The sequence below is a fragment of the Aspergillus vadensis genome (genome assembly GCF_003184925.1).
Source record: "Aspergillus vadensis CBS 113365 unplaced genomic scaffold BO88scaffold_4, whole genome shotgun sequence".
NCBI classification, from domain to species: Eukaryota; Fungi; Ascomycota; class Eurotiomycetes; order Eurotiales; family Aspergillaceae; genus Aspergillus; species Aspergillus vadensis.
In genome coordinates this window covers 903,828-931,633 of record NW_020292042.1, presented here as the reverse complement: position 1 = coordinate 931,633, position 27,806 = coordinate 903,828, and the positions used below count along the sequence as shown (strand labels likewise).

The following is a 27,806-nucleotide window of genomic DNA, read 5'->3' as shown; positions in this document are numbered from 1 at the left end:
CTAAAGCGGCGGCAATGGCATGCGCCAAGGCAAGTCAGTCAAGTCAGCCAGCCCGCCGCGCCGCCCCATCCAACTTCCGTGGGGAGCTCCGTGTGTCTTCCTCTGCCTCCGAACCACAACTCGAGGGATTAGACCACACCTAATCTTTTTCAATTCTGCTCAAGATGGCTCTGCAAGGCGTTGAGCAGACGATCCTTCGGGATCCGGCTCTATTGTGAGTTTATTACCCCGTACTGGGCGCGGTTTGATGCGAAATGCTGATGTGATTGACTCGCACCACTAGCTACTGGATTGTGTTCCCTATCACTGTTGTTATGGTATGCGGGACCTCATCTACTCCATTGGTGACTAGGCTATATGCTAATGCTATAATCCATTAGATCCTGACAGGTATCCTCCGTCACTATGCCACCGTCTTGATGAACAACCCCCCGAAGCCGGCCTCGACGCTGGCCGAATCCCGCGAACGCCTCGGACTCATTCGCGGCGTCAACCTCCGGAATAACTCCTCCGTGCTCTCCAAGGAATCCTTCGAGATGCGCAAGAACTACCTCGTCTCTGCCTACCAGAGCGGTGCTTTCCTCAAGGACCCCGCTAGTCGCGGCCAGCCGCCTGCGAACCCGATGACCGATCCTGCTGGCATGGAGGCTATGATGGGCATGATGAAGGGGAATATGATGATGATGATCCCGCAGACGCTGATTATGAGCTGGATTAATGCGTTCTTTTCGGGATTCGTGATCTGTAGGGCTTATCTGATACACTATGAGGGGGAGGGATGAGCTGACATGAGTGCTACTAGTGAAATTGCCATTCCCGCTTACCATTCGGTTCAAGTCGATGCTGCAGTCTGGTGTCATGACCCGGGATTTGGATGTTAGATGGGTGTCCAGTCTTTCGTGGTATTTCTTGAACTTGTTTGGACTCCAGTCGGTCTTTGGCTTTATTTTGGGTAGTGATAATGGTTAGTTCGATGTGCTTTCTTATCCATCAGGTTGGAGTGAGTGTGCTGACAGACTTGCTTTAGCGGCAAACCACATGGCTTCGCAGATGGCTTCGATGAACCCTGCTGCTGGGATTAACCCGTTCCAGCCTGGCCAGGATCCCGATAAGCTGTACCAGAGCGAGGCTGAGAACCTGGAGGTCATTGAGCACTTCTGCATTCTGGATGGTGTCGAGGAGAGAGTGCTCGCTCATTACGCGGGTAGGAAAAGCTATTAGGTTACGACGGTCTGACTTATGGGTGTGTTTGGACTCTACTTGTTGAATATATTAGATGAAGTGCAGATGTATCAATATGACATACTAGTAATATAAGTGCAGAACGTGAGTAGTAAGAAATAAGACGCAAGTGTCCTCATTAATAGCCTCTGCCATGAGACCTTATCCGAGCATCCATCAATCATGAAATCATCATCAATATCACAAACATAAAGAAATATATAACCATGACAGCCCGCCATCAGGACCTAAGTATAATTAACCACCCCATTCAAAATCCACAACTCCCCATTCGACACCTTCTCAGCAACACTATCCACCTCCACATTCCCCGGTTGAATCTACCACAAACAGTCAGCATCACATCACAGAAGCAACGAAAAAGAAAAAGAAGAAGAAGAAGAACATACATAAATCTTCCCCCCCTCCCCTTTATTCCACGTTACCTTCTCCCCAGCAAGGGTAACCCCCTCATCATCCTCCCCCCAAGGACTCCCCACAACAACATGCGCCTTCACAAACCTCTCCAGATTCTTCCTAGCCCGATCCTGCCCCTCATCACCCTCATACGCCCCGGCCTGTCCAAACCGCTCATAATCCTCGGGATTCTCCCAGGGCTTGCGCGGCAGGTTCTGGATCGCGCTGTTCCGCGGCGCCAGAACCGTCACGTTGCTTGAGGGATCATTGAAGCGGGATTCTACACTGTCGAATTGCCGCGTCAGCGAGGCGTAGACGTTGATGAGGCGGTTCTTGGGTAGGACGTCGGAGATAATGGGGTTTTCGTGGGAGGAGGAAGAGGGGTTGCTGCCCATTTTGTTGATGGTGGAGGGTGGTAGTTGCTGGGATAGCCACTCTTTTATCTCGGAGAGGTAGGGATTATTGTTGGTGGCGGTGGTGTCTTGGAGGTGGAGGTCGTGACGGAGGTGTGGTGCGGAGACGAAGGGACGGGGAAGACGTTTTCGGAGTGGGAAGCTGTTGCTGGCTGTGGATAAGGTGGTGAGGATGATTATTATTAGGGTTAGGGAGGATGCTATGAGGAAGAGGGGTTTCTTGGTCATTGTGATATTGGGGGTTTTTTATATAGATTAGGTTATGTGATGATTAGATGGTATGGTATTGTGGTGGAGGTGATCGGCCTGTCAGCCGGGCTGGGGGATGACGCAACGGCCAACAGCTAACTAACTAGTTAGTTACTGTTAGTACGGAGTAGGGACTTTGTAATAGCTGGAGAGTAATATGGTCAATGTAGTAGCACGTGATGCCTATCGATAAGGGCAATCAATGGGCGGGCCACAAACGGCGTCATGTTCCGGTCGCGGAGAAGATAGACTGAGGCACTTGACTAGTTGCTTTCTTTCCTCCCCCTCCCCCTCCCCCTCCCCCTCCATTTGCCCCTCATCTGCGATTTCCGACGTCTCACCTGTCACAAGATGTCGGCGTTGCAGACGTTCCTGCTGGTCGTGGACCATGATAAGCAGGAGGCCAAGCAGATCGCGGAACGAATTGCTCAAGGTACGTTATGTTTGATGTTCCATGCACCCACCCCCCCGCCGCCGCCGCCGCTGCAGCAGATTGATAGATGTTGGACTGGGGCTAACTACTATTGTTGGGGACAAAAAGATGTGGAGACCAAGAAGACCACGCTCATTGAAGTCGTGCAGTCGCTAGGAGAGTACATCAATGACGAGGACCCGATTCTGCGCGGCAAGGCCGTTTCCTACCTCACGGCCGTGATCAGGGCGCTTCCCCCGAAGTTCCTGTCGAGACAACAGATTCAGGTTCTGACGACTTTCTTCTGCGAACGAATTGAGGATGGAGGTGCTGTACCCGGGTTGGAGACCTTGCAGAAGCTGGATCGGTTCAATAAGGCGTTGGCTGAAGAGGTTGCGCGGGCGTGAGTGCATCTGATATTGATAAGGTCATGCGTCGATCTCGGACGGGATGTGTAGCTGACTTGTGCAGTGTCTTCGAGCGCTTCGAGGAGCTACAGTCTCGCTCGCAGTCTCAGAGGTTCCAGGTCTACCAATTGCTGAACGAATTGATGATCAATCATCGTGCCGGTGCGTTTCCATCATCCATACTTCCTTCGGTCTTGATTTGCGGGAATTGACTCATGGTGCAGCTCTCCATGATATGGGTGACGAGTCCCTGGTTGGCATAGTGAACCTGATGACGGGTGAGAAGGATCCGCGCAACCTGATGCTGGTTTTCTCGATCCTCAAGGTGGTGATGGTGGAGTGGGATGTGTCCAACCATGCTGAAGTATGTATTGCAGGTGGTGTGGGTGTGGTCTTCTGATAACTGACATGTGAAGGCTCTGTTCGACTCTGTCTACAACTACTTCCCCATTACGTTCAGGCCTCCGCCGAATGATCCTTACGGTATCACTGCTCAGGACTTGAAGGATCGCTTGCAAGACTGTATTTCGGCAAACAGCCTTTTTGCTCCGCACGCTGTCCCTTCTCTGTTGGATAAGCTTGACTCTACGTCGCCCAATGTCAAGGTACGTGTTGACAAGAATGCGGCCCTCATGCGTTCTAACAATTCTATAGAAAGATGCGCTCAATGCACTTATTGCTTGCGTCAAGTTGTACGATCCAAACACCGTGTCCAAGTACTCGATCACCATCTGGGAGACTCTGAAATTCGAGATCCTTAATGCGCAGGAGGAGTTCCTTTCTGAGCTCTCTCTTCAGGTCTTGAGCAGTATTGCGCAGCGCTTGTCGGAGGGCGTCACACAGGTCTCCGATCAGCTGCCTCTTGCACAGTTCTTGCGCCCTATTACCAAGGAGTGCAGCGAGCAATTGCAGGAGCCTCAGCAAAAACAGGCGAAGCCTGCTCAGCAGATCCTCAGCTCCACTTCTGCAGCGTCCGCAGCCTCGTTCACGCTCATTGTGCAAACCGTCGTCGCACCCCTCTTGACTATCTACCAGGAAGCCGATGGAATTGCCAAGCAGAGAGCTCTGCTAGATACATTGACCGTTCTCTTCGATTCTGCTATTCAGGTATATGGCGCATGGACATCGCGGGACTCGGAGCCTAGTCTCAGCAACCCCTTGCTCGAATTCAAGGACCAGTTCTCCGATATCTTTGGCCAGGCACTCATGGGTGTTATCAAGGAGGAAGTCTCGTTCCGCACCTCCGCCCTGAAGGGATTCTTGCGCTTGTCTACCTTGCGCAACTACTTCCAAGACAACGAAGTCGGACTCTTCGTACAATACCTTGACGAAATCCTCCTCAAGGAGGAATCGGTCGGTCGTGACGATCTGAAGAAGGAAGCTATCGCTGCCCTGACTGAAATCTCGAAGTACAAGCCGCGTCTGATCTTGGACATCACTTTCCCTGCTTTCGTGGCCACGCTTCCTGACTCCGACGATGGGTCTAACCCTGGGTATATCACCACCCTCGAGACTCTCGCACAAATCAGTGTCGAGAGGGATATCTTCGACACGCTTGTCCGTCGTCTGCTCAGCAAGTTGAGCATACTGTTGCAGAAAGAAGACCCAGGGTCCGTGGACTACCCCAGAGCCATCCTCTTGACTATCCTTTATGTCATGAACCAAAGGAAACTCGAGGAGAGCCCGAACCTGGACCTCTACTACGACAAGATCGTCGTGAGCCTGTGCCGCAGCGCAGCAACAGCAGCTCTAGGCAAAGCCCCGAACAACATCCTAACCGACGCTACCGTCCTTGATGTCCTCGGAAGACTATGCAATGTCATCATCAGATCCCTTCCCCAGAGCAAGCATGACGAAGTCGTTTCCAACATCTACACCCTCTTCGCCTCAGCGGATGGCTTTCAACAGGTGCCCTTCACGCCCTCCCCAACCGACAGCCACCGCCGCACCATGATCCTCTCGACCTACCTCCTCGCCAGTCTCCCCCGAGACACGAAGAACCTTCCCCCCTGCACACCCCCCGTGATGTCCGACCTTCTCACAGACATCGCAACCCGCTGCACGACCGAGACCGAGACCGCCACCCAACTGGCCTTCCTCCGCCATCTAGCCCTCTACATCAACAAGCACCTCAACAAGGAAGATCTCGATCTCGCAACCTCCCTCTTCGACACTCTCCTCCCCCCAACCACCCAAGACCCCCAACTCACCACACCCACCATCAAAACCCTCTTCTGGCTCTCCAAAGCCCTCATCCTACGCCTCTCCCCCAAAACCACCCAAATCCTCACCACCCTCCTGAACCTCCTCTCCTCCTCTTCCGAAACCACCAGCACCACCGCCGCCCGCGGCTTCGCCATCCTCCTCAAAGACGACGAAGTCCTCTCCCCAACCAACCACGCCAACATCCGCCTCCTCTCCAAACAACGCGTCTTCACCACCCTCATCCCACTCATCTCCGCCCGCATCCGCGAAGTCAACGTCGCCGGCAACACAACCACCACCACAGCACCAACATCACCCCACATCAAACCCGCCCACCTAACCGCCCTCTCCGGCATCCTCTCCACCATCCCCCCGACCCTAGTCATGCCCGAACTCCCCACCCTCCTCCCCCTCCTCCTTCAAAGTCTAGACCTCCAATCCGCCGACTCCCAGCCAGTCCGCGCCGCCACCCTCGAGACCCTCGCCGTGATCATCCGCGACAACGGCGTCACCGTGATCGAAGAGTGCGGACACGTGCAAAGCCTCGTCACTCGACTCCTCAAGACAGCCGAGCACGCACCAGCTACTGGAGCCGTGAACGGACCCAAACTGCGCGTCGATGCCCTCAAATGTCTGTTCCTGCTTGCGCAGACGCCGGGTTCCGGTGCCGCCGATGCTCCAAAGGTAGCTAAGGCGGGTAAGCTGTCGCCGCTTTTGCCGGTGAAGAGTCAGGTGCTTAGGGCGTTGAGGACGGTGTTGGATGATCCGAAGCGCGATGTTAGAAAGGCTGCGGTGGATGCTAGGGGCGCTTGGCTTAGGGGGGTGGATGATGCGGCGGAGCAGGATGATTGATTTGTTTCTCTTTTACTTCTTTCTATCTTTTTGTTATGTTTTCTATGTGTTAGAAGGGAGGGTATATTTTGGTTTTCTATTCGAGTTTTTGGTTGCATCCTTGGTACGTGGTACGTGCTGCATGCTGGCTGCTACTGAACATAAAATGTGTGGTGGCAATAAAGGCAGAGAATTAGATGGAATGTATAGACGATTGGATGCTGTGCATAACACTGAAGTGAATTTGACGTTCTCGAAGATAGTTGCATGTCGGTAGGCTTCCTCGACCTACGCAGACATTTACGTACCGAAAATCAGAAGTGCTGTAACTACAACGAAGAACAGAAATTGTAGAAATCACAAGAAAATCTGGCCATATTGATTAAATTTCAATTTGATCTCTTTGATAATTCCTCCGTACTGCACCAGACCTCACCAAAATTCCCGCTCCAGCCCGTCAAACCTTTCTCTCTGTGGGCAGGCGCTACCTAGGTCTTTAACGCTCTCTATGTCATCAAACTCGAGGCCCTTCGAAACGGGTACAATCTGAAGCGCACCGGAGTGGACTGATGCCTTGGTTGAGACGCTGGCCCTCTGGTTGAAGTAGCCAACACCATCTGCCTTCTCAACTACCAAGCTAGTGAGACGCAGGAGATCCCCGAGCCCCCCGGTCCCGATGGCCATGGCGACTGGACTAAGTGGCGCGTCTGGAGCTATAAGAGATGCATCCCTCCCGAATAAGTCGACGCTACTCCAGTCTTCTGCACGCTCACCAACCTCAAGGTCGACATTGCTCTTCAAGAGGGATTCAATCGCTGGACTGACGAGCGAGGCCTCATACCAAAGCCTTCCCCGTCTGATCATCTCTTGAGGTGCCACCGCACGGGCGCGCACGGCGGTTCCTTCAGCGGCACTGGTCCCGACAATCAGATCCTGAGTCTCCAGTACCTGGAGATATAGATCTCCGGTGATTTCATTTGAGGGAGCCTCATCTGAGCGAATGAACTTATGCCGAGTCCAACGCTTCATGTATACCTTCTCAATGGAGATCGTATTCCCAGCTGGAAGGCGAGTGAAAATGCGCAGAAGTGGTTTGTCTGCGGGTATCCAAAGATGGTCAATCATATGTTGAGCTGCTGATGCAAATTCCGGTCCATGATCGGTGACGCAGTTGACACTGACATTTGCATCCCAGATTTGCAGTGGGATATGCAAGTTAACGCCCCCAAGCAATGAAACCGGCTTCCTCAAAGTATGACCACCCTGTTCATCAATGACAAGAACAAGAGGTTGACCAGGCTTCGTTCGACAATGGAACTCATAAGATACATTGTATTCGTCATACTCATGTTCGAACAGCCGGCGTTTTCCTTGCGCCTTGGACGTCCTCAGGTCAACAAGATGGTCAATGTCCGCACCAGAGGTCGTCAATCTATTAATGAATTTCGTCGTCGGTGCGGCCAGACCCGTCCGTGGCTTGAAGATCTTCTCCCAATCGCTGAAGAGCATCACTTGCTCGCAGCATGGCTTTGGGAGGGATGGTATTAATATCAGCCCGATTTGCACCTCCAAATTGATTGCTCCTGGGAATGTTTCAGCTGCCTCTAGAGTGGGCTTCAAAGCCTCATACAATTTCTTGATGTCTTCGTCAATATTCCTGTCCTCCTGGAGGTGCTGTTCTTCTTGTTCCTGGCTCACTGTTGTTGCTATTCTCTCCTTGATCGGTCCAGAGCCATGTTGGCTCCCTGAAACATCGACTGATGGCTTCTTGGCGGGCCTTGGAAGTATTCCCCAAGCATCTTCAAGGGTCTTCTGTTTCTTGGCTTTAGCCTCGGCCTTGCTAGTGACCTTGTCTTTGTTACTTGAATTAGGTGCCTTCTGTGTCATAATACGGCGGAAGGCTCTCGTCGCGACCTCATCATCGAGGTGTTTCGCTGCCCCGTGGGATCTCTCAATTTCCGTGACTTTGTCGTGAGCTAAATTCCCCTGTGCCTGGCGTAGAGTTGGTGCATCCTTGTAAGCCTGCTCCACGATCAGTGATTCGCCTTTATTGCTTTCATTATAGACCATGGTCAACGAAGCTAGTCTGTTTGTCTGCTCAAACACCATCTCACTGCTGTGTGAAGTAGCCCTTGCGTTACTGAGTGGTGCCACCATATCACCGCTGAGTGAAGCGTCTCTGGTTCTGCTGGTTCTGCCGGAGGAAGTCGCTTTTTCATTGCTATGAGAGGGGGTTCTGTCGTGGCTTGGGGAAGTTTCTCTGTCATTGCTTAGAGAAGTCGCTTCTTGCATAGATTCCGTGCTGCTAAGCTCTAACGGGGTCCCAGATGCCTCAAAAACCAAACCGGCAAGATCAAGACCATTGCCCCTGCTGTGCCCGACCACTTCTTCTGAGGCCGGGGTTGGGGAGACCGCAATTCGACTACAAGACAGACTCGATGGCACTAAGGCCGGCTGATAGAAAGAAATCGTCGGCTTAATACTAGAACCGTCATTTGTTACCGGCCCAAGAATATCAACAAGCTCCTTCCGGTTGTTAAGCTTCTTCTCCGGCCCCGGTCGGGTGTGGGGGTAGGTGCGGTGGTCGCTTCTCATAGCCTTGGGGGCGCTTCTGTTGAGACCATACTTTGTGGTGTCAAAACCCTGGATAAGACGCGGCTTGTTCTCCGACACTGTTTGATCGATTGTTGGGGCTACCTGAGCCTGTGGCGCCTGCACCTCAGCCATCGGATCTGCTGTAACATGCTGGCCTGCAATGCCACTTTCGGTATTGTAGGTCATCTTCCACTTCTTACGACCCTTAGAGACATCGCCTTCAGCCCCCGCAGCTTGATCCACAGCATTCTTGAGTTTCGGCTCTGCACACTCCCGAGATGATGATGGCTGTATCTCGTCAGAGGTGATGAGTCTGCGCTGTTTGATACCTGGTGGCCTCTTAGTCATTGGAGCAGGAGGTTTCACAGCTGACTGCTCGGGATGATGCACAATTCTCATATCTGCGTCGGGTATAGGAACAGATTTTTCGGCACCAGTCCCCTCCACAACCCACCGATTCCACTGGTCAACTTGTTTTGCCTTCTCAGGCGTCAAATAAGGATGTGTAGCGATGCCGCTGGAAGCAGTAGCCGGAGCTCTGGCTCTAGCAAGCTCATCAACAGTACTCAAGGCAAGATATTCATCGCCTATTCCAATCCCCTGAAAGACGAAGTCATTCCAGAGACGGGTTCTTCCAGGCTCCTCGGTTATATGAGGTGGATTAGTGATATTTCTGGGCTCTCTGAATGCATGGATCTCCTCGTCAAAGGGTAACGGCACGGTGACGAACATCTGACCGAGTTCCCAGGTGAGGCTCATGTCTGGGTCGGTCAGAAGGCGTCGAGGAGCAGTACTGTTCAGACTGCCGTAGCTCTGCATACGAAAACGTATGCGACCGTTATCTGGAGTAGCATTCAAATTCGCTACTATTGGGTTCAAAATAGAGCTCTGTTACACAAGTAAGAAAATGGCAGGTACTCTAGCGAGGCGGACACTTACCAGGGGCTTCTCAATCCGAGTGAGTTTCGCCAAGGCATCCTGTACGTCTTCGACGGACTTCCCGGTCAATCGGATGCCATGGCCTTCGACAATGCAAGCCTCAGTCCCAGTCAAAGCCGCTATCTGCGAGAGAAATCCACGGAACCTGTCGTCTGAGAAGCAGCCCACGCCCCCAGTGGGCGATAGCCAGAACCTAGTGACAAGAGCTGCGGGGTTAGGTATCAAGTCCTGGTCAGAGCTGTCTGACAGGGCTAGAAGCCCGCCCTCTTCGTCCTTGTTTGAATCGGAAGCCACGGTGTCTTCGTCGACAGGCATAATGGCAGAGGCGTCAAGTTGATTGATCCGAGGCATCTAACGTTTCTGCCCATTAGCGAGATGTTTGTTGGGAGAGGGAGAACAAGAAAGCCCCGAGACGTACGTCTAGCAAATCCTTATTCTCCTGACCGTCGATGAAGTTTGATACAACCTTTGCAATTTGAGATGTGCCGCCCTCCAGATTACCATTGACCTCAAGAACCTAGAAAAGCGAATTCGTTAGCATGAAGAATCGAGTTCACTGGGTGGGAAATCAACACACGTTGTCATGCTTATGGTAATGATATTCACTGTCACACTGGTTTTTGAGTTTCCTACGACTGTAAGCTTCAATCACAGAAGAAGTGTGTGTTGGCTAGGCTCTGTACTTGATCTGATCTGTAACCTCCTCAACCTGTTACTGTGTTAATGCGGACCACGATATAACAAGACTGGCTTTTGCTTACCCCAATATCTTCGAACGCCCACATCGACGCCAGCGTGAGCCGCTGCGTTCCCGACATTATTGAAGATGTGAAAGATCGTGCAGATGAACTCTAATATGGATGTGGTCAAGACAACAGAACGAGGTTGATGGTGATAACCGATGAAAGACGAACCAGTCAAGGCTTGAATAAGATTACGAAGAAAAGAGGAAAGACGAAAGGAGGAAGTGGGAAAGAAAACAAGAAGGAAGTGGTGCTTGGAGGGAAGATGGCGGGGCAAAGGGTGGTCAGTTAATTCTCATGGCAATGAAACACCGGGGAAAGAGCCAGGGTGAATGGCCAGTGATCAATAATAACACTGGGGCGAACTTTAAGGGAATCAACACAGACACTTGCACAAACACAGAGCGGGTGGATGCAGCTGGAATTCCCTGCGAGTGGACGCCACTGGAACAGTCACGGTGTGTCATTGAAGTTAACAGAAGTACGGTCTGGGCAAGAGAAGGCAAAGCCCGCGTTTTGTAGACAATGAAAGCAACTGCATCAAGACACAGTGAAGTCCCTGATCCAGAAAGAATACAAATACTCCCAGAAAGGATGAGATGGTAGGGGAGATTTGCCGTTAGCAGCACAGGAAGAGGCCATCGCAAGCCTTTCAAAGGAGAGTTCCGTCATATAGGAAGTTTTGCATTACTGTAAGATTGATTGCATTGTTGACATGCAAAGGATAAAAAGTATATCTACACGGATACTGCCGTTCTGGTCATCCGAACACTCTAAACACAGGGTGACACGCAAGGACATGATGGTCTATTCTTCCGGGGTATCGAGCAATCCCAAACTCCAGATCTCTTCCAGAGATACTGTGGAGTGTGAATATGAGAGGAAAGAGAAACATTGAAGGGAAAGAGAAAGAGAAGTAAAGAGAGGTGGACAAGAAGAGGGGAAGGAAAAGCAAAAGAGTGAAAGAAAAGAAAAGAAAGAAAGGAAAAAAAAAAGAAATTACAAGAAAATTAAAAAGGGCCCACGGCCGGAAGGTCTTCCGTCTTCGCTGACCAGGCGCAGACATGGCCAGTGACCTCCGTGCTGAAGGCATAAGAGCGCCTATTAAAGGGACGAAGATTGAGTCGAATATGCCAGATCAATGTACCCGCCATTGAATCGAAGCTGCGTAGGGAGTCCAATGCGTATTCTGCCCAGTAGCAGCTTTCCCAGGTACGTTCCCTTGGATCGTCATTGGAGAGGGGGGTATCATTTATTCGGCATCCTTGATTTGGTGCTTGACTTGAATGGCCCATTTCATCTGCCCCTGGGTTTCTTGCAGCGCAGCAAGGGCCGCATTGATTTTGGCCTCACCCTCACGTCCGCTTTCAATTAGGGATCTCAATTCTTCGTCCTGGGTGCGTTTGTAGGCTTCGTACTCGGCGAAGAGGGCCTCGAACTTCTGTCTGCTGCTCTCAAGCTCACGATCCTTCTCGGCCATCAGTTCGTCCAGGCGCTCTACATGAGTGTCTTTTTCGTCACTTCGTTTCTTCAAAGCGACAAAATCATCCCGGAGCACCTTGAGCTTCTTCAGATGTTCCGCCCGTTCTCGTTGTCCGGTCTTCGCTAACACATCATACTGAGTTCGAGAATGATGAGAAATTTCTTGAAGCTCGGCGCATTTCCGATGAAAATCGTCACGAGCTTCATCCATCAATTGAGTTGTCTTCCGAGCTTCTCCCTCAGCATGAGATCTCCGGTCTTTCTCGCCTTGGATTTCCAACCGAAGCTCTTCGATTTTCTTATCCTTCCGTGAAATGGAGTGCAGATTGGTCTCATTCGCTTGTTCGAGGTTCCGGAGTCGTTCGGTCATATTCTGGACCTGGATCTTGAACGCATCGTTCATTCGCTGGGTCTCCTCGGCCCTCGAGCGATAGACGCTACAATCGCGGGTCAAACGCGCAACCTCCTCCTGTAGATTGTGTATCACTCGTCCCGACTTTCCCGTCGCTGCGTGGCCGACGGCGGATGACCATTCGGTTGCCGGAACATCGCCAGATATGGCATTGTGGATGTTGTTTGTGCCGTTCGGTGAGGGGGCAACTACCGTTTCTACGCAAGTGCATACGAATTAGCTGGGGTCGAGGGCATGGGAAAGGGGGAGGGGGGCGGAGAGGCTTACCTGTGGATGACTCTTCCGCAGCGGATGCCTTCTGTCGCTCCGGGGTACCAATTTCAAAGAGGCCATTGTACTGATGCATGTTCAATTCCGTTTCCACATGTGGTAAGCTCACACGAGGCGCTCGTTGGGGATCTGACGTAGGTAGCACAAGCATGTCCGAGTCAGCATTTTTTGTTCCTGCCTTAGGGGACTTCTTGACCCGACCGAATCGGGCCATTCCGAGCAAAGCGGATAGGGTTGGAATGTTGGCTGAAGGGCAGAATATCCGCAAAGGGCAATGCGACAATGAAGGGAACGGAGTAGGTATCCAAGCAGCAAACCTACTCCCTTTGGGGGGGAGGAAGGAAGACCACGTAGGATGCCACTCCGTAGCCGGAGTTGGGGCCGCAGCAAGGAGCAAGCAAGCAACTTAAATCGACGAAACTAACACCGCCAATGACAACAACTGAATTGTACAAAGGCAAATCAAGGGCGAGATACTAGTAGATCTAGTAGTGAAAGGTGCGCCCGCAGACTTTCTGACCCCGGAATTGACAAACGAGCACGTCGCGGGGAAGATTGGGAACTTAAGTGGCAGATGATGATAGGGATGCATGGAAAAGGCACAAAATGACGAGGAAGAAGGGGAAGAAAAAGCGCAGCACATACCACGAAGTGGATCAATGCTTGTTTGCAGATCTGCAGCACGAATATTATTATTATTGTGATGAGGATTAGAATGGTGCTTATTCATCGCCGAGACATCAGAAAAAAAAAATCCGAGATTGCGGTGGAAGAAGTTGAACTCGATGGATGCAGAAGCAAAGGCGGCAAGTGCTGAAACAAGTAGACAATGACAGGGCCTGGGTCACTCTCAACGCACCTAAATGTACTATTTTACCCGCTGATCCGCGTCGACAGCAGCACGAACCATAAACTCACGCAACTGGGTGAATATCGTAGGGTTCACAGGAGATGAGAGGTTGAGTGATATATATAGTATCAACTAGTATGAACAGTGATAAGGGAGGGGCAGTATGGTTAATCGGTGCAGTTGAGTACTAACTACCGAGAATTTGAAAGGGAATGACCGGTGGTGACTCTGTTAGTTGGCAGTAGAAATAAATATTTTCTGGGAAGATGAGAGAGATCCCCGCACTTAATAAAGATGCAGCCGGAACTGCTGGGCAGCAAAAAAGAAAAGAAGGCACTAATAGGGATCGAGATGTCTGATGATGTGAGGTGTCTGCCTGGCAGCAAAAGAACAATAATAATAATTAATGAATAAGATGAATTAAGAATAGTAGCGCCCGACCTGGGACTGCCGCCGCTAACCACGGCCGCTAGAAGCAAAACCTGTCCTTCGGATCCAATCCCCTCTGTTTGCCTCCCCCCATCGATCTTCCAACTTGAAACAATCCAGCCTCACTGTCAATTATGACTTGTAGGAACAGTCCGATTGATGATGCGAGAAATTTCACCCAACTCCAGACCTGTAATCAGTTCAACGATTGGCCAGTGGACATTCTACATGACATAATAAACTCGTTGTTTGTTATTGGCTACACTAACTAGAAGTTGGCTATCGAAATCCCTTTATGAAGAGAAACCCCCATCACTCGTAACATCCAACCGAACCTATTCCCGCCTGCAGATATCGTCTCACGCCTGACCGTTCAAAAACCCATAATCGTGAAATCTCATTATATACAAAGGAAATCTGACCAAAGGAGCGACTCACACCAAAGAAAAGAAAAGGTAAGGATGGGACGGGTTCGAAACAGTAAAGAACAATATGAATAGAAGTTTTGTCGTGATGACCGAGGCCAACATGACTGGCAGTTCCCGAACCTCAGAACTGAAAGAGACGATTAGACCCAATGCTCATGCCACCTAGTAAGGACTTCAGCCCTCCCACGTCAGATTCAGCAGACGAGATAGAAACCCATAGCCACGATGCCAAGGACCAGATCAAGTGAGACCATCTGGAAAGGTGCGCCACCATTCTGCATGGCCGCCGCCATGGCACTCTTGCTGGAAACATTGGAGTTACTGTCGTGGTTGGCATCCAATGTGAAATTCGTTGTCGCATTGTTGCCAGGCAAAACACTGTTCACTTCATCCCGGGGAGCAGTGTCGGTGGGAGTAGGAGTTGGTGTAGTCTGCGTCTGGGATGGTGTTGTCGTCTCCTGAGTGGAGGTAGTTGAGCTTGCAGCTGAAGTTGCAGCGGTTCTTTCCGAGTCATTGTTCAACGTCACTAGCCCCGAATAGTTTACCTGCCCATCCTGGTCGATCTGAAAGGCATAATCTGAGCCTGGTTCCAGAGAGTTGTCAGGTGTCCAAGTGTAAGAGCCTCCCTGTGCATCTTTGGTCAAGACTTGGACAGTGTCGAGGTCTGCGGCTGCTCCTTTACGCAGGGTGATCGTAACCGGCTAGAAGTATCATCAGCAAAGTGCACCAGGAATACCCGAAGAATGAAGAAGGGATCATACAGCATCAGAGTCACTCTCCCAGTTCAAGGTTGTAGGGGCCCCGGCATCAATAGTAGTCGGCCAATGCGTGAAAGCCAAGGCTGCTTGGGCAATCTGGACCTGAGCCAGACACGCCGCAAAAGCAACAACCGCCTCTGTAAAGCGCATAGTTGTCGTAGTACCAATGTTTGTTGGTCAGGTATCAGACGAGATGTATTTACTCTCGCAAGCAGCACTGATTGATGCAAGCCGCAGTCAATGATGACTCCCCTGGTACTGGTTCACTTTTTCCTGCAAAGATCGCCGCAAGACTCCAGTGAGTTGACACACCTTGGGGTTCCCTAGTAAGTACAGTCACGATGTCCTATACTCACCCTTTTCCGTGTAGAGCTACCGTCCAGAACGTCCAGAAATCGGTGTGGCTCGTACAGAACAGAGATCTCCAGAGGTGTGGATGGCATCAGGGCTGGACGATGGACTTTTATTTCCCTCCTTTACCCGTGCTTTGTTTACCTCCGAGTATGCTAGCATACCAGGGAAAAGGCGCGACAAACATGCCGGCATTGAGTACTGGCATTCCGGCTATGCTGCCCATGACTGGCACAGGCTCATGTGCAGGAATGTAGCCGAAGTACCGAGTCGAGGCTCTACATTCCCTCCGCGCCTTTCACAAGGGGTGGGACTGTGACAGCCCAACGGCCTATCTTCGCTAGATCTCTCTGGGTTGGCTTGATTATGATCGCAAGATGGATCAGATATCTATACACTGTCTCAGCAGCACCTGCTCCCATCCGCTTCAAGGGCGACAGCACATTTACTTTGAGCCGTGTTAGATGTTGGTAAAGTGTCTCGCCACTGCTGAAGTCATCGGAACACTCAAGTATGTGTCCTTCATTCAAATCGTTTCAATAACTCCAGGCTCATGGATTTAGATTCTTTTTGCAAGAGCGAAGGGCGGTTATGTCACGGCTCTACATACTTGTGCATCCCCAACCCGAGGCCGTAATTCCCCAGAAAGTTGCACCATATCGAGTAGTCTATTCCGCCATCCACAGGGGAGGAAACTAGCTTCGCGTGGTGGATGGACTTCAAATCTGCAAGGGGTAGGATCCCGAGGAACGCGAAAAACTGTATCGGGCATGGGCTGATGGTACATCATCATAAATTCTTCTTCAATCTGTGTCAATCGAAGTGCAGCATGTGCCGACAGCTCGGTCGGTCTCGGTTTCGCACTTGCATCAATGGTTCTACGAAAACTTGATGCACCGAGAGCTTATCAGAACTCCTCTGAAAATGCCCGATCCCGTAGAAAAGAGGACAGAGACGGGTTCCTGAAGTGAACCAGGGTTCACAGTTTCCAAAAATATCAGAGCCCGAACAATCGTCTGGTTTTCCACGAGAATCGCAACGGTGACACTCGATCCTGATTGTTCGGTTACCGAAAGCGGAAACCAGTTGAGCTTCGTCTGTATCCACATCGATAAACTACGACCTAAACGGTCTGTGAAGATACACTTCCCGATAAGCGATACATGAAAAGGCACTATCCGGATGCATCCTGTTCTATTCTCTGCTGAAGTTACAGTTGCTTCCACTTTGAACGCCGAGTGGATAGGCTCGCTCCTTCCCTGCGGATAATGGATCCATCCAGCGAACAAGAAAAGCAAGTTAAGACCCCCAGGAGGAAGGACTTTGACTTGACTTGTTCCCTCATTCATTTATGTTCGTTTCTCCGGCCATTAAACTGTAATATTGTTGCCGTCCTATTCCTAGCAAATGACATAGACTGTCCAGTCGCTCGTTAACATCACACTCGTTTCTTCTAAAAAATTTCCCTTCTCTCGTTTTCAGCTACTCGAGTCTCTTGAAAACTGCAAATTGAGCACTATTTCCTTTCTAACCTGGTATCTTTCTTTAATGCTGCACTTTCTGCTTGGAATGTTGCAAGCGACCTTGCCCGTCTCTCTCAAGCGCAGTGCGTCCACTTCGCTAGTATGTGAAGCTGAGCCAGCACAGTCGACCACAAGAACAACAGACCCCAGCATCTCGCAACGGTTCTATCGATCAGTAGAATGTGAAAGCCGACATGAGACAGCCGAGTTCCCCGACCAAACGCTAGAACAGTCACCTGCTGTCCCGCACCAAGAGTCGCTCGAGCATACACGAGAAACTGCTCTGCATACGCTAGCGCTTTGTCGCAATGTCATTGCTAGCCTCGAAATAACACGACTCAGCAAATCTCGAACTGGGCTACACTACTGGCTGGGCTTCTGGGACCGAATCTATGGCCGACAGTTCTCCCGTTTACTCTCCTCTCGAGTGACCAACACATTAGCCAGGATCGATGCGCTATTTCGCGCAGTCTCCGGAGACCTTCATGAGCTCACACGACGAATGCAACATGCTGTCACCTATGCTACATCGGAGAAAGAAATCCTGCGTCTTCTTGAGCGAATGGAAGACGAAGTCAGTGTACGCCGAAAGCGGAGACGGAAGAAGGCACAGATTATAATGAACAAACTGCGTGCCAGCATCGAAGCAGTCCCTATTAAAGTTACCGATGAGCTTTTCGATGACTTGAAGCGCGGCGTGTTTGCCTTGGATGTGTTTTGTGATTACCACCCTGGGGACCCCGAGGCAGAAGAGCATGAACGCCAGGCATTGCAACCGATGAATATGGTGACAGTATCGCCGTATCTGCAACCATGGCACGAATCGGCAGCGGCTGGAGCGTATATGCCTCTATCAGCATACACGGAGATTCATCCGGATTGGACGGAGTATGCGGGGGACTGGATGCATAGGGTGGATTATCGCAGTCGGCAACCTCCTCCAAACAATCCTGCGGCACAACATAGGTAGATCGAGTCTAGATCTGGGTGCAGAACGAAATAACGGTCCTGGATAGATTTGATCATCTCCTGTAGTCGCCGCTCACGGTCAGGTTGACCCATGACACTATTATTGTTCTTATAGATTAGACCGCAAACTATTGTGATTAATGCTTTGATGGCAGATAGATAAACTTGAAACTTTTAATAACTTTTTTTTTGAACCCATCCGTATCCCGCCAAATCTAATTATGTACGCTAAAAATTGTCAAGTCTAAGAAAAAGGCACAGCCATAGAAATAAACAATATATACTTTGCTCATCAAGCAAAATCCCACAATCCTCGGACATAGCTTCCAGGACCGGAATCCTGGCCACCATCCTCCTCCAACAACCGATCGGTAAAGATCCGCCTGGGTATTTGATACTCCACCACCGGCGTTCTCTTGAACGGCTTGTCCTCGGTACCCAACTCTCCCTGCAACATACCCTGGTAAGTGTAATCCAGGAAATCCTCCAAGTTATAGAACTGTTTCGTGAACTGCTCAGAAATGATGTTCGCGATAGCAGCCACATTAGGATGATAATGAGATTGCAGAGTCTCGATTTCCCATAAACTGCTCTCGATGGCGTTTGTGCGGGTCGGATCGGGCTCAGTAGGATCGAAGGGATCGTCCATGCCCTCTGCTTCTATCTGAGCCTTGAGCCCCTCGTCGCGGATGTTGCGGTGCATCATGAAGGCGCAGGTAGGGTGTTCTTTGAGGAGGTTGTACATGAAGGGGACGATGGCCACGATGGCAGTGGGGGGCGCGTTGAGAGAGAGGCGAGAAAGACGCTTGAGGAAGCTTGCGATCAGGGCGGCGGGCAAGTGGGTAGAGGCGAGGAAGGTGTTCATGAGGCGGAAGAAGCGGGAGCGGTGCTTGGAGTGGAGGAGGTCGGCGTCGAGGAGCGAGTAGAGCTTTTGGTAGAATTGGGGGTAGTCGAGGTTCTTTTCTTGGATGAGGTAGAAGAGACCCGAGAGGGCAAGGAGAGAGGTGGCTCCTCCGACGTTGTAGGAGTCTGTTAAGAAGTCCATGAGGAGTTCGGGGCGGTTGAACCACGGCTCGATGTTGTGGACCATGATGCGCAGGAGGGTTTTACGCTGCGATTGGGAGAGGTTGTTGCGCAGGATGGCGAGCCAGGCGTCTTGGGCTCGTTTCTTGTGCGAGTTCACAGAGAGGACCTTTTTGTTCTGCTTGCTGGATTCCGTGTAGAAGCTTTCGAATTCGTGCTCCGGGCCGGGTACGGAATCACATGCTGAGAGGATGGAGATTAGGACGTCGAGGATCTCAGATGGCTGTTCGGTGTCTGCGTATTCGCTGCTTTGTGTGTCAGTGGATGTGGGTTGATGGGGGTCTTTTATTATGGTTGTGCAAATGGACGTACGCAAGTTGCATGAATGTGTAGTACCGCACGTCTTCGAATTCCTTTGCCTTCTCGATGAATTCGGAGAGCACCGCTTGTCCATTCTGGGCCTCAACAACCGCCTCGAAAACTCCCTTGAACAAACCCGATGTCCATTCCTGAGTGTTGTCGCCGGGGAGGTGGGTAGCACGTTCGTTGATGAGGCAGAGGCACAAGGTCAAGGCGCTGATCTGCTGGGGGTTAGTACCGTATAAATTTGGCCAGCTGGGGTAGATACGAACCTGAGAAGAGGAGTCGCATTCGCGAATGATGGATAGCAAGAGCTTCTGGTACTCCCGGCAGCGTTCTTTCAACCAAGCTACAATGATTTTCTCATTCTCTGCGGCGCGGCTGGTCTCCGTCAAGTTTCCACCAGCGATCAATCGGCTGAAAACCCGGCAAAGGGCCACGGCAACAGCCATGTTCGGTTTCGACGAGCCATCGACATTGAGCATGGAAATCAGGGTCGCAATGTTGTTGTAGTATTTTCGCGACTCGGAAATTTGGTCTTCCAGCTGCTGGATATCGGCAATCGCATTGGGGCTCTCGGTCTCAGCGACTGCGCGACGCTTGGACGAGGGAACGGCGCTCGACTTGACATTTTTCCTCTTCTTGGAGGTGACGGCTGCAGTTGTAGGGGCAGGCATGGTCGATAGAACTGCAGATATCGCGCAAAATCGGGGAGACTTGACCGACAGGCAGCACAGCAGTTCCGACATCAACCATGAATTTTTGGAGATCCCTCGGTTAGCGGTTTTTCCGCCCACTGGCGCTAAGCCCGAGCGGGTTAGAGTCTTCCGCACCGTCCCAACCGCCATCCCGACCTCAGTCTCCTCATTTCCGTTCATCCATCACATCCTGTCAAGGTCTGAACACTGCTACAATGGCTTCGCGTTTGGCTAAGAGCGCCCTTGGTATGCCGAACTAGACTCTTTTCGGCTTGCTTTATCAACTGGCTATGATTGTTAACGCCCCCTAGGTGCTGCCCGGCTCCGGCCGACCCTTCCCACGCGCAACGTCGCTCCCATCACTGCCACCTTGACCGCGTCTCGCTCGGCCTCCAACGTTCCCACCGAGGACCCCAAGAAGAAGGCTCAGTCCATCATCGATGCTCTTCCCGGCAACTCCCTGGTCTCCAAGACCGCCGTCCTCTCTGCCGCTGCCGGTATCTCCATCGCTGCCATCAGCAACGAGCTCTATGTTATGAACGAGGAAACCGTTGCTGCTTTCTGTCTTCTCAGCGTCTTCACTGCCGTTGCCAAGTACGGTGGCCCTGCTTACCGTGAGTGGGCTGAGGGTCAGGTTCAGAAGCACAAGGACATCCTGAACGCTGCCCGTGCCGACCACACCAACGCCGTTAAGCAGCGTATGGAGAACGTTCAGGAGCTCTCCAGCGTTGTTGAGCTCACCAAGCAGCTGTTCGCTGTTTCCAAGGTACATTCAGATTCTTTCCACACTCATCCGATCGGAATATCATCGGGTTAGCGGATACAGGAAACTAACGGTACGTAAAGGAAACCGCTCAGCTTGAGGCCCAGGCCTACGAGCTTGAGCAGCGCACTGCTCTTGCTGCCGAGGCCAAGCAGGTTCTCGACTCCTGGGTTCGCTACGAGGGCCAGGTTAAGCAGCGCCAGCAGCGTGAGCTTGCCGAGAGCGTCATTGGCAAGATCCAGAAGGAGCTTGAGAACCCCAAGGTTCTCCAGCAGATCCTTCAGCAGAGCGTTGCCGATGTTGAGCGTAAGTGGACCACCTGTGTGCTGCATGATTCTTGATACGATGCTTACAATTATTTTAGGTATCATGTCCTCCAAGGCCCAGTAAATGGACTAGCATGAATAGCCCCGCCGTCAGCCTATGTACAAATTAAAGATCTTTCCTGTTGTCGTTAGACATACCAATACCAAATGTGGTCATTTTAAGAGATGTGTAGCCGAGTAGCTAGACCCAACCTTTTTTGGGCTAGATACAGTAGAGCTTTGAGCTGGATGGGCTATTGGATACTCCTGTCATTGTGCAACATACCTAGTTCGCACCAATTTGTGGATTTCTGAGTACGTAGTTGAACGCTTTTGGCATCCGATGTATGCTATTATTACTCCATACTACTAGGCCTGGACTGTATGCCTCTGCCATTCGGCAGTGAATCATGTAGTGGCTTCAGGACAACTGTTTTGGGATTATGCAATGTGTTTGATATGATGCATCAACAAGCCAACACTGCGGTGGAGCACCTGGGCTGTGCCCTGCAGGGCTGACGAAAGCCCTCTGCCGACAACAGTCGTCAATGTTATCTTTATTGAGAAGCCTGCCTTCTTTCTCTTACTAGGACATGGAACCCCTTACGAAGCAACTGCGGCTGTGGTTGTTGTTGTTGGAGAGGGAAACAATGAGGGACGCTCTTTCAGTTGCCGGGAATTCATCAATCAGGACATTAACCAGGGGTTTCGTGTGGAGCATCCACAACTACCAGCGCCATCAATTCACAACGCTCGTCCAGCAGCGTCAAACCAATCAGCCAGGCGCAGTTGCTCGAGTCTTTATGTGTGACATGACAAGATGAAGAAATTGCCGCCGCGGAGGCCAAGACACCAGCCAAACCACGGTTTGGCTGTGATTTAAAGGAACGATAAAAATAACCATGACAGGCAATCCATCATCAAACAAAGTTCACAGCCTCGACTCAGCGCCTGTGCCCTGCCACCATCCTTGTATAAGGCTGAAGAGTCTGTTATTTCATCAAGCCCTGATTTCCTTTCACTAGCTGTCTTCTCCGATTCATTTCCTCATCATCTTCTCCCCGTTTTCTTTACGGTTGTGGCGCTGAGTATCCACCCTCCGCGATAAGCCGCCGCGCAACGATGCCACTCCGCGAGATACTTCACAAGAAGGACGCCCTCAACAACACGGCCGACCACTATGCGTCCGGTGCCGTTCCCACGACCTCCGGGAGGAATGTGCCTCAGATCACCTTCATCCGTACCGACACAACCTCCCAAGAAGTGATCCGTCCGCCTGTCTTCGACGGAGATGCCGATCATCCCGACGATCGATATCTAGAACCCGTTCCTCCTTCTCCTTCGCATCGCAAATCGTTGAATCCGTTCCGTCGCTCGCGTGCGCCCTCAGAGTCCTCGGGTACAATCTCACCAACGCGTCCGCGCGGAGAAAGGCGGCTGACGCACCTGCTGCACTTGGATCGCTCGGGGTCGCGAAATTCCAGCTCGTCATCAGTCAACGTTCCGTCCGACCTTCCGCAGATCAACTGTGATAGAGGCGACGAGCAAGAAAGGGAGGCACAATGGGAGAAGAGGGCCACGATGCTGGCACAGCGCAGCCCGCAAGCCGGAGCGTCGTGCCTGTCGCCTACTTCGCCGACAGGCTTCGGATTGGATGGCGCGCCATCGAGGTCGCGGAGTTCTAGTCGGAGCCGCATAAACGATCCAGAAGGGGATGTAAGTGGTCAAATTGCATTGTTCTCAATGCATGGCATCTAATTGTGGCATAGATCAATGTACAAGAGGCGATCCGACTTCATGAAGCAGGAGGTATGGGCATAACTTGGGGTTTGGCTGTCCGCTTGCTCAGTCACTTACACCTGACGTACAGAACTCGAACAGTCGACAACAATGTTTGAGCACCTGGCGGACCCTAACGGTGCCAACAATGCACTCAGTCAAGTGCTCTATGGGCTAGCGCTCCGGTAAGTAGCAACCGTACCTTTGTTGAGCTCCGTTTACGCCCGACTCTTATCGTCGTTTGCACATTCGATGAACACTATTGCTACATGATATTGATTGGGGCTTGATATAGACATGGTTGGGGCTGCTCGCCAGATCCTGATAGAGCCGTCATGTATCTCTCGGCCGCAGCGTCCAACTCGGCATCGATAGAGTCTCAGGCGCTCCAGGCCGGCATCAAGAAGGGCGGATCTGCCAAGGGAGAGCTAGTGTTGGCTATTTTCGAGCTGGGAAACTGCTTCCGTAATGGCTGGGGCGTCAAGAAAGACCCAGTCGCAGCGCGGCAATACTTTGAAACGGCAGCCAATCTGGGCGATACCGACGCGATGAACGAGGTTGCTTGGTGCTACCTAGAAGGGTTTGGCGGGAAAAAGGACAAGGTTAGTGCTACTTGCGTAATAGTTCATTCGTGATGATTATCGCAACATGATCTGCCCGTGTCCTGAGGGCCTCGCAGCTCGGGCATCAATGCCTGAAGCCCGCATCACTCTTTGGATCCATCAGTGCTATCTGATCATCTGTATGAGCAGTTGACTGACTTGCAACGCCATGTTTTAGTTCACGGCCGCCAAATACTACCGATTGGCCGAAGAGAAAGGCAACAAATTAGTGGGAAATTCCTGGTACGTTAAATTGTCCCTTTTCAGCGTCGTATTTTCATTGTTTGATGCCCATTTCCGGTCCTCCACGGGGACAGTGTGACGAGCATTGCCTCAGACCCCAGCGCTCTGCACCCGGCTCTCCTCACTTGCAGGTGTTGTTGCGGGATGCATTGATAGGCGCTCGGAGTTTCCGCTTCCCTGCGCCATGCAAACCAGCGTCACGCTCTCCGCCAACCACAGCCCCATTTCCCCCCATCAGCGGGTTTCTGGAGTTTAGGCTGACATGATCTTGTTCAACGACAGGATATGGAAGGACAAGTACAACCCGCACTGAACCGCTAGGGCTGTGTACCTGCTGTTTCTGGTTACTACGACCTTTCATCCGTACCGTTCCATCAGATGACGATGGCGTTTTGGACCGAGCTGAAGCAAGGCTAGAATGCTTCCACTTTCTTAGCCGGCTTTTCGCGGCCCAGACGTCCTTCTCCTTCCCACTTCGTATCCCAGCTCTGGGACACAGACCTCCTTACCTACTACCCTTTGCCGATTAATTTTCTCCCATTCTTCGCTACTATCACCATGAAGGGAGCGGCAATGATGATGACCCAAGCATCCAGCCTCATCTTTTTTCCTTACTGACACCCAATCTCTCAGCGTACTTTTGCTTGCTTCCTTCCCCCCGGATGTTCATACTACTTCCTTTCTGGGACTTTTTTTTCTAATGTTACATACATGCATACATACCCACTCTGCTTGTGCCACACCCACCAAAGCAGAGCAAATAATCGCTATCATTATACCATTACCCACCCCCCATTTCCTCTTTTGTCTCCTCCCAGGACCCACGAAGTACCTTGCATTGAGTAACGTGTATGTGCATAGCATAACATCGCCTCGCATCATGTTGTTTGCGTTCGTGGGCTTGCATGGTCCCAGTAACATACATTACTTTAGTCCCACCCGTCACGTTGCATATGTACTACAAGGTAGACCACTACTAGGGTAGGTAAGTAGGTAGGAAGGTACGTAGTACCATTTACTGCCCGAACAAAATACATTAATCAACCAATACATTATATATGCATGATGACCTGAGGTATTACATATAGCCAACCCAAATAAGCATAGTAAATAAATAGTAAGTAATCAAAATAATTATGCACACCACCAGATACCATTCCCATTCCCATGTAGTTATCATCAATGAATGACTACTAAGTATGCACACAGCATAACCACTATCCCAATAAGTACACAACCCCCGCCCGGAACATGATGGTAGACAGTAGTCAGAATCCAAACTCTGACCTGCGAGGCGGAGTCTATTCCCCACAAGAACATGTGCTGCGATTGTAGTTGTAGTACATACTAGTTGTACTTTGCTTAATCCCAACGACAGTCCAACCATCTAACCAATGCGATGTGGTGTTTTGTTCTATATTAGAGAGGATGCGAAGCGCAACACCCTTGTTTGTTTGTGATTGTAGCTGGTCAAGTGATTTCACTCGACTACTGGGGAGTTGAGGTTCGTGTCGAATGTCGTCCAGGGTGTACCATTTGGTAGCTCCCCCCCTCTCTTTGAAGCTTTGCAGAGTCGAATCAAGGAAGAAGATTTGGGATGTTTTCTGTTCAATGAGAAAGAAAAGGCCTTTCCCGGGTAAGGAGAGTAGGGATAGAATGAACAGAACAGGACAGCCATGTGCAGAATTGTAGCTGGCCAATTGGTTTCGTGGGATAATTGTTGTTGAGAGTTAGATGCAGTGTGTTGCGGGAAATGTCCCATTGTGTTCTTGGAAGTTTTGTGAAAACGATTCAAAAAAGGAGGCTGGAGGTGTCCTCCCTTCAAGGGCATAATTGTTCTTGGGAAAGAGATTGAACGTGACAGCATGTGTTGTTTGACGTTATAGCTGGCTGATTGTCTCCGTGCAATTATTGTCGAGATTGATGTGGAGTGGGTTTGCTTAGCCTCGTACTGATGCTTTCTTGGAAGATTATGGATGTGATTATTGAAGAGAAAAAAAGCAGTTTGAAGGTTTTGGAATGTCCTGCGCCCAACGAGCTACTTCATCTTGGGAGAGAAATAAAGTCAACGTGAGACCATGTGTTGTGTAAAAGTATAGCTGGCCAATTGCTGTTGTCCAGCCGCTGTCGAGGTTGATGTGGAGTGTCTTGTATGAGTCGTAGTTATCCTGTTCTTGGAAAGTCTCCAGAGCTGACTGAAGGAACAATGTAATTTGACGGGTCTAGTGGATATTGTTTTCTCTGTTGGTTGGATCAGGTTGGAACTGTTATTGGAGTCCCATGTTTCTTTCGTTGTTCTGGAGTAGCACTGTCGGAAGTGTAGGATGGTATGCGAAGGTTATCTCTTCATCAGAGTAGTCTTCTGGGTGTGTGATGACACAAAGAAGCAGAGTGCAGGAAGCGTTGAAGTTGGCTTTGATTTCTGATTGTTTCTGATTGTCGGATGAGCTCTAACTAATCGCGCCTCTTTTATTGTGTTATAATAACACTGTGGGGAGTTTTGTATAGTATGCGAAAATGACCTTTCCGTCTGACGTGGTTTCTGGTTTGTGTGATGACACAAGGTGGGAGGATGCTCGGACCTTTGGATGATTAATTTCTCTGTCGGTTGTGTGAGCTCGAAATAGTCATGTCTCTTTCGTTGTGCCCCAGTAGTACTGTTGGAAGTGTAGTATTAAATGGGAAGATGCTCTTTTCATCAGAAGAGTCTTCCCGGTGTATTCACAAAATGGTAGAAAGATGCTTGACTGATTGGACCGACGACTTTCTCTATCGGTTGGGTAGTTAGTCGGATCTTCCTCATCGACGTGCTGAAGTGGTAGAGATAATATCGACAGCACATGGGGCAATGCTGAACTCTGGGTCATAAGTGTCTTCTTCGTTTCTGTATATTGCAAGTACGGAAGAAAGCAGATGCCAAGATAGCAGAAAGCACTTTCTATACTGTAAGGGAAGAACTGCGCATTTTTCGCATCTTTGAGCTTCTTTTCTGTTAGTGCTATCTTTTTCTCCTTGCTCACTGACAATGAAGTCGTAGATGCGCTCTGACTATCAGCAGGCAGCACGTCATCATCTGATATTATCAGGATGGCTTCTAAAGACCCGGTGTGTCTAAGATAGTCTGTCGTTGTACCATGCTTCCAAGTCACTGGAGGAGTTTAGTTCTTCTCTCAGGTGAGGCGAACTTGTCATCGAGCAGTTTCGCGTCGAAGGAAGGTAGAGGGATTTTGCTGAATCCTTGAATATTGTCAGGAGTGCAAGCGATAACCATCCGTGTCGATCTTAAGTTCCCAAGTATTTACTTCGTCGGAATAGTATGACACAACTGGTATGGCTTGCAATCCTCCATTCTCCTCCTCGACTGGGGGAGACAAAGCAAATGTTGCTATTATCGCGTCGTTTCAACCGAGTCATGGCCGTCAGATTCTTCCAACCACCAGACAGGCAGTCGAAGCATTTGTTCCAGGTGTCATCAGGACGACAGTAGCATCGCATAGAGCAATGATCCCGTACATTGGCTTGATACCTTTCCCTCGGTGGGCCATTGCAATTCAAGAGTGATCAAGGTGCTGTTCGACGTGGAGCCTTCTATGGGAGTGAACCCGGTTTTTGAGAGGAAGATTTGGCTGGTATTTATATAGGCTAACAGGCGCAAGCCTTCCAGCTCCGCCGGCACTATATTAGAGTAAGGTGTAACTTATCACTTGCCTCCGAAAGTGACTTTATGTCGGATCTGACTCGTAGTCGTGATTGTACGAAGGTATCGTACAGCGCCCAGACACCACTGGCTGATGGTTTTCGCCGTATCCATCACACATCTGGAGCATCAAAAGCAGGAAAGAACCAGTGACCTTTGTCAGATGCAGACAGGCAGTGGAAGAATCAATTCTAAGCCGGTGCATCCCAGGGAAGATGCTCCGTAGTCATACCCTTTGTCTGCTTCGTCTAAGCCATTCCTTGTCCATACCCGACATTCGGTAAATGATACTCGGGAACAGGAAGAAGATACGTTGTTGGACTTAGTGATGTGAACCGAATTGGAGACCTCAAGCTTCGCGTATCAAGCAGACGAAGCCTACTTCCGCTGGTAAATTCCATTGGCGATGAGGTGTGAAGGGATACCGACAAC

General features: G+C 50.6%; 12 protein-coding genes across 12 annotated transcripts; 5 read left to right on the top strand and 7 right to left on the bottom strand.

Annotated features, from left to right (window-relative positions):
* Positions 1–89: 89 nt before the first annotated feature.
* On the top strand, positions 90–1,320 carry BO88DRAFT_402486 (ER membrane complex subunit EMC3). The gene is made up of 5 exons (XM_025706113.1): positions 90–214; positions 284–317; positions 381–744; positions 803–964; positions 1,028–1,320. The coding sequence occupies exons 1-5, from the start codon at positions 165–167 to the stop codon at positions 1,219–1,221; spliced, it is 804 nt and encodes a 267-aa protein (XP_025566048.1). The 5' UTR covers positions 90–164; the 3' UTR covers positions 1,222–1,320.
* Positions 1,268–2,400, bottom strand: BO88DRAFT_485702 (uncharacterized protein). The gene is made up of 2 exons (XM_025712369.1): positions 1,632–2,400; positions 1,268–1,562 (listed from the first exon to the last, which is right to left on the bottom strand). Exons 1-2 carry the CDS (start codon positions 2,277–2,279, stop codon positions 1,470–1,472), a joined length of 741 nt encoding a protein of 246 aa, XP_025566047.1. The 5' UTR covers positions 2,280–2,400; the 3' UTR covers positions 1,268–1,469.
* A 194-nt stretch (positions 2,401–2,594) lies between these two features.
* On the top strand, positions 2,595–6,473 carry BO88DRAFT_441831 (MET18/MMS19 family protein). Its single transcript, XM_025709915.1, has 6 exons — positions 2,595–2,733; positions 2,842–3,115; positions 3,184–3,281; positions 3,344–3,483; positions 3,536–3,724; positions 3,774–6,473. The coding sequence occupies exons 1-6, from the start codon at positions 2,652–2,654 to the stop codon at positions 6,174–6,176; spliced, it is 3,186 nt and encodes a 1,061-aa protein (XP_025566046.1). The 5' UTR covers positions 2,595–2,651; the 3' UTR covers positions 6,177–6,473.
* Positions 6,464–10,786, bottom strand: BO88DRAFT_433161 (uncharacterized protein). The gene is made up of 6 exons (XM_025709406.1): positions 10,451–10,786; positions 10,373–10,398; positions 10,267–10,318; positions 10,108–10,206; positions 9,690–10,040; positions 6,464–9,638 (listed from the first exon to the last, which is right to left on the bottom strand). Exons 1-6 carry the CDS (start codon positions 10,505–10,507, stop codon positions 6,588–6,590), a joined length of 3,636 nt encoding a protein of 1,211 aa, XP_025566045.1. The 5' UTR covers positions 10,508–10,786; the 3' UTR covers positions 6,464–6,587.
* A 721-nt stretch (positions 10,787–11,507) lies between these two features.
* On the bottom strand, positions 11,508–12,906 carry BO88DRAFT_208981 (uncharacterized protein). Its single transcript, XM_025701912.1, has 2 exons — positions 12,594–12,906; positions 11,508–12,523 (listed from the first exon to the last, which is right to left on the bottom strand). The coding sequence occupies exons 1-2, from the start codon at positions 12,808–12,810 to the stop codon at positions 11,685–11,687; spliced, it is 1,056 nt and encodes a 351-aa protein (XP_025566044.1). The 5' UTR covers positions 12,811–12,906; the 3' UTR covers positions 11,508–11,684.
* Positions 12,907–13,530, bottom strand: BO88DRAFT_208980 (uncharacterized protein). Its single transcript, XM_025701911.1, has 2 exons — positions 13,456–13,530; positions 12,907–13,271 (listed from the first exon to the last, which is right to left on the bottom strand). Exon 2 carries the CDS (start codon positions 13,237–13,239, stop codon positions 13,003–13,005), a length of 237 nt encoding a protein of 78 aa, XP_025566043.1. The 5' UTR covers positions 13,240–13,271; positions 13,456–13,530; the 3' UTR covers positions 12,907–13,002.
* A 572-nt stretch (positions 13,531–14,102) lies between these two features.
* On the bottom strand, positions 14,103–15,306 carry BO88DRAFT_208898 (GPI anchored serine-threonine rich family protein). Its single transcript, XM_025701910.1, has 2 exons — positions 15,065–15,306; positions 14,103–15,004 (listed from the first exon to the last, which is right to left on the bottom strand). The coding sequence occupies exons 1-2, from the start codon at positions 15,209–15,211 to the stop codon at positions 14,498–14,500; spliced, it is 654 nt and encodes a 217-aa protein (XP_025566042.1). The 5' UTR covers positions 15,212–15,306; the 3' UTR covers positions 14,103–14,497.
* A 695-nt stretch (positions 15,307–16,001) lies between these two features.
* Positions 16,002–16,521, bottom strand: BO88DRAFT_423081 (uncharacterized protein; the record flags this gene model as incomplete). The annotated part of the gene is made up of 2 exons (XM_025708622.1): positions 16,002–16,275; positions 16,310–16,521. 2 exons carry the CDS (start codon positions 16,519–16,521, stop codon positions 16,002–16,004), a joined length of 486 nt encoding a protein of 161 aa, XP_025566041.1.
* A 460-nt stretch (positions 16,522–16,981) lies between these two features.
* BO88DRAFT_423080 (uncharacterized protein) lies at positions 16,982–17,905 on the top strand (the record flags this gene model as incomplete). Its single annotated transcript, XM_025708621.1, has 1 exon — positions 16,982–17,905. One exon carries the CDS (start codon positions 16,982–16,984, stop codon positions 17,903–17,905), a length of 924 nt encoding a protein of 307 aa, XP_025566040.1.
* Positions 17,906–18,062: 157 nt separating this feature from the next.
* Positions 18,063–20,034, bottom strand: noc4 (ribosome biosynthesis protein NOC4). The gene is made up of 3 exons (XM_025706112.1): positions 19,560–20,034; positions 19,300–19,508; positions 18,063–19,232 (listed from the first exon to the last, which is right to left on the bottom strand). The coding sequence occupies exons 1-3, from the start codon at positions 19,962–19,964 to the stop codon at positions 18,197–18,199; spliced, it is 1,650 nt and encodes a 549-aa protein (XP_025566039.1). The 5' UTR covers positions 19,965–20,034; the 3' UTR covers positions 18,063–18,196.
* A 148-nt stretch (positions 20,035–20,182) lies between these two features.
* On the top strand, positions 20,183–21,408 carry atp4 (F1F0 ATP synthase subunit 4). Its single transcript, XM_025704652.1, has 3 exons — positions 20,183–20,231; positions 20,297–20,751; positions 20,832–21,408. Exons 1-3 carry the CDS (start codon positions 20,201–20,203, stop codon positions 21,087–21,089), a joined length of 744 nt encoding a protein of 247 aa, XP_025566038.1. The 5' UTR covers positions 20,183–20,200; the 3' UTR covers positions 21,090–21,408.
* Positions 21,409–21,703: 295 nt separating this feature from the next.
* On the top strand, positions 21,704–23,990 carry BO88DRAFT_423077 (tetratricopeptide repeat protein; the record flags this gene model as incomplete). Its single annotated transcript, XM_025708620.1, has 8 exons — positions 21,704–21,858; positions 21,963–22,116; positions 22,143–22,769; positions 22,823–22,862; positions 22,924–23,017; positions 23,128–23,434; positions 23,613–23,677; positions 23,960–23,990. The coding sequence occupies 8 exons, from the start codon at positions 21,704–21,706 to the stop codon at positions 23,988–23,990; spliced, it is 1,473 nt and encodes a 490-aa protein (XP_025566037.1).
* Positions 23,991–27,806: the final 3,816 nt, after the last annotated feature.